The 4,559-nt window shown below is 16.0% G+C and overlaps 2 protein-coding genes and 1 non-coding gene across 3 annotated transcripts; 2 read left to right on the forward strand and 1 right to left on the reverse strand.

The window, feature by feature from the left end:
- Positions 1-351: 351 nt before the first annotated feature.
- On the reverse strand, positions 352-1,030 carry PGSY75_0020400 (putative 60S ribosomal protein L18; the record flags this gene model as incomplete). Its single annotated transcript, XM_018783346.1, has 2 exons — positions 352-870; positions 995-1,030. 2 exons carry the CDS (start codon positions 1,028-1,030, stop codon positions 352-354), a joined length of 555 nt encoding a protein of 184 aa, XP_018638876.1.
- A 2,017-nt stretch (positions 1,031-3,047) lies between these two features.
- PGSY75_0020500 (putative 60S ribosomal protein L18-2) lies at positions 3,048-4,235 on the forward strand (the record flags this gene model as incomplete). Its single annotated transcript, XM_018783347.1, has 3 exons — positions 3,048-3,050; positions 3,356-3,611; positions 3,931-4,235. The coding sequence occupies 3 exons, from the start codon at positions 3,048-3,050 to the stop codon at positions 4,233-4,235; spliced, it is 564 nt and encodes a 187-aa protein (XP_018638877.1).
- On the forward strand, positions 3,689-3,768 carry PGSY75_0020600. The gene has a single exon (XR_001974501.1). It is a non-coding gene; the product is annotated as a small nucleolar RNA snoR20 (small nucleolar RNA).
- Positions 4,236-4,559: the final 324 nt, after the last annotated feature.

Below are 4,559 nucleotides of genomic sequence, written 5' to 3' on the forward strand. Positions count from 1 at the left end.
AAAAAAAAAAAAAAAAAAAAAAAAATAGAGAAAAAAAGAAAGGAATTATATAAAAAAATACAAAAATTAAATAAAAAGATGCAATAATAAATAAATAAATAGATATATGTATTATATGTGCAATTACATACATATATATATATTTATTTATTTATTTATTTTATTTCCTTTTTAATTATTACTTTTTTATTGGTTTTTGTCTTACATACACTAGAATGAAAACAAAATAATAACATAAGCTTTCTTGAAACGGTTGTCCCTTTGATAATATATATATATATATATATATATATATATATATATGTTTGTAAAAATTCATTGTGATAATTCTTGTTATTATTTTTACTTTTTTTACATTCTATATGTTGATGGTCTTTTGGATGCAAATTTCTTTCTATACTCCTTTTGTAAGGTTGGTAAATGTAATGCTGGAAATCTTAATCTTCTTTTTAATAATTGTTTAATATGTGGTCTCCTGACTAAACTTGAACTTATTTCAGAGATTCTTATAATATTAATAGATGATGCTCTTGCTCTATGTCTACCAGCCATTTCAGAATATAATTGAGCTATAGCTCCTTCTTTGGTTGTATCTCTGAATTCTTTATACATATTATGAGTACCTGTTCTACTATCATATCTTAATAAAACACCATAGTTCTTTACACGTAATGGAAACCTTTCTTTAATTTGTTCACATGCTAATAATTCACCATTAGATTTTTTAAGTTTATTAATCTTTTTCATAAAGTACCAAAAGCGAGATTTGGCATTAGTATCATTCTTGGCAAATATACACATACGATAAACATTTGGGTTCTTATCCTTAGCACTAGGAATAGCTCTACCAACAATATGATATTGGTGTATCTAAAAAAGAACACATAAAAAAAAAAAAATATATATATGAAATATATGTTATATATATATATATATATATATATTTTATATGTTTATTATTATTTTTTTTTTTTTTTTATATATTTAAACTTACATTTGTATTTAAAGATTGATCTATTTTTTTCACCATTTTTGTTTTTCTTAATATTATATCAAGCTATGAGAAAAATAAAATAATATAATATATAAATATAAATAAATAAATATATATATATATATATATATATATATATATTTAATATGTAAAAGAAATTATATTTTCATAAATGTATTTTTATGATGAACATATAATTATAAAAATAATTCTTATAAATGTTATATATTTATTATTAATATTAAAAAAAAAAAATAATAATTTTATTTTCTTTTTTTCTTACTTTTTACTTGAATGGGGATTTTTTCATACAAATATATATAAAAATAAAAAAATAAAATATATATTAATAATATTCTTTAAAACACAAATTAGAAAAAAATATATTATTTTAAAATATAAAATAAATCATTAATTTTACATTCTTAAGTCAAAAAAAAAAAAAGAAAAAAAAATTTTATTCTTTTTTATTTTTACATATAAAATGTTAAGTATATAATATATTATTATATATATAATATATAATCCTATTTTTTTTTTTATAACAGAAAATAAAAAAAAAGGTATGTAAAATATTTTTCTTCAAATAAGTTATTTTATATACATATAAAAAGTTGAAGTTGATTTTTTTTAATTAATATATAAATATATTATATATATATAAAATATTATATATATATATAATATATTATATATTTTTTTGCTTTGGTTTATTCTAAAAAATTGTTTAAAGAAATTTATATATATGAGGAGGGAATATTTCATATATATATTAATATTTATATATTTTAACTATATTGAATAATGATATATAAATAAACACATCATAATAATATAAATTATATATATAATATTTATATAATATATGCTTTCTTTTATATATATATATATAACAATTTCTATATTTTGTTCTTTTTCTTTTTTATATTATATATATATATTAATCATATTATATAAATAACAATATATATTTCAATATATATTATATTAAATATAAAGTGTATGAACCTTATATTATAATAATAAAATAATGTATTTATATATAATATAAATAATTATTATATATATATTATATACGTAGTGTTTTAAGGGATTCATATATAATAATATATTATTAATATATATATTATATAATATATATAATATTATATTTATATATTATATTGTATTATAAAAGGGGTGTTATATAGTACCTTATCGTATATAAAATTAATTTTTACCCCAGGGTTTTTTTTTATAGTTTTATAATTATATTATATATATATATATATATATATATATATATATATATATATATGAAGGATTATAAAATATTCCTTTTATATATACATAAATACATATAAATAAAGTATATAACAAAAAACCTTAAAAATTATTATGATATATATATTATTATATTATAAAAATATTGATTGATTTTATTATATATTTATTATTTATATATATAAATTTACCTACTTGTAGGTTTATACATTAATAATATTATTTATTGTACATATAATAATGAATTAACAACTTTATAGGGAAAAAAAAAAAAATAACTTATAAATAAATAAAAAAATATAAAATATTATATTATATATTATATATTATAATATAAGCTTTTGTAGTTTTATTATATATAATATATGTATAACTAATTATATACATATAATTTATATATTATATAATAATATTATATATATTAATATATATCCTTATTTTATTTAAAAAAAAATTCTTTTTTTTTTTTTTTAATTTGTAACACAAAATGATATTATTATAATCCATTTTGAGGATATTCATTTTTATATATATTTTTTTATTTTTAATATTTAATAAAAGAAAAAAAATATATATATATATTTATTTTATGTTACAATTAAGTAGATAATTTTCATTTCTTTTTAATTTTAATATAATATATATTTATATATATATATATATATATATATTGATATTAAATAATTAATTTTATTTTTATTAGTAATTTCATTTTAATATAAAGAAAATACCATACGTTATTTTATTTTTCTTCATCATTTATATAACAATATAATTAACTTTATAAAATATGGTAAGAATGAAAACAAATTGAAATGATGAATGAAATAATTAATGAATGTTTATTTAATATATTATAATAATATAAAAAAGGAATATTACATATACATATTATATATATATATATATATATATATTAAGATATATTAGTTTTGTTTATATTATTTTACATGTATAAGTATATATAAATATTTTATTGTTTATATATTTATATATAACTAAAATAAGCTTATGTGAATAAATAATTGTAATGGAATATAGTATGACCACATTTGTATATACATATATATATTTATATGATTTATTTTATTTTTATAGGGTATCGCACTTAAAAATGTCGGTAGAATAAAAAAACATGGAAGGAAACAATTGGTTTCTAAAAACCCTTATCTAAGATTATTAGTAAAATTATACAATTTCTTAGCTAGAAGAACTAATGCTAATTTCAATAAAATAATAGCTAAAAGACTTATCATGCCCAAACGTTTTAGACCCCCCTTGTCCTTATCTAAATTACAATATCACATGGCCAATCACCCAAATGATATAGCCGTAGTAGTTGGATCAATAACAGGTAACATGAAAAGGAAAATAAAATAAAATATATATATATATATATATATATATGAATGATGTATTACGTATATAATATATTACATGATGAATAAGCTTCTACGAATCACGACGGTCTTCTGACATTATAAATGGAGATGGTAGAACGTTCTGATCCACACACATATAAATATATAATTTTATTATATAAATGTTATGTAAATATGTATATTTGCTTTTCCTTGCATATATATATATATATATATATATATATATATATATATGTATATGTGGTTAACATATTAATTTATCTTTTATTTTATTTTATTTTATTTTTTTAGATGATAAGAGATTGTTTAGTTTGAAACAACTTAAAGTATGTGCTTTAAGATTTACTGAAACTGCCAGAAAAAGAATTGAAGATGCAGGTGGAGAATGCTTGACATTCGATCAATTAGCTTTGAAATACCCAACAGGAAAAAAATGTGTACTTTTAAGAGGACCAACCAAAGCAAGAACTGCTGAGAAGCACTTTGGAAATGCTCCAGGTAGACCTAAATCTAAAGCTAGACCTTATGTACGTTCAAAAGGAAGAAAATTTGAAAAAGCAAGAGGAAGAAGAAAGTCAAGAGCATATAAGAAATAATCTAATATCTCTTATATTCATATACATATAAAAAAATATATAAATAAATGTTTTCATTTTTCTGTGATGTATAAAAAAAAAATAAAAAAAAATAAAAATTATATAAATATATATACAATACAAAAATGTATATATATATATATATGTATATATATATATATGTATATAATTAGTTCAATTCTTTTTTTTTTTTTTTTTTTTTTTTTTTTTTATATATATAATATATATTTACGAAAAGTTGAGCATCATATGTGTATATATGTATATATATAATATATATGTGCATATATAAAAACTTATTAAGCTTTTAAAGTTAATATTTTT

The sequence above is a fragment of the Plasmodium gaboni genome (genome assembly GCF_001602025.1).
Source record: "Plasmodium gaboni strain SY75 chromosome Unknown, whole genome shotgun sequence".
Taxonomy (NCBI): Eukaryota; Apicomplexa; class Aconoidasida; order Haemosporida; family Plasmodiidae; genus Plasmodium; species Plasmodium gaboni.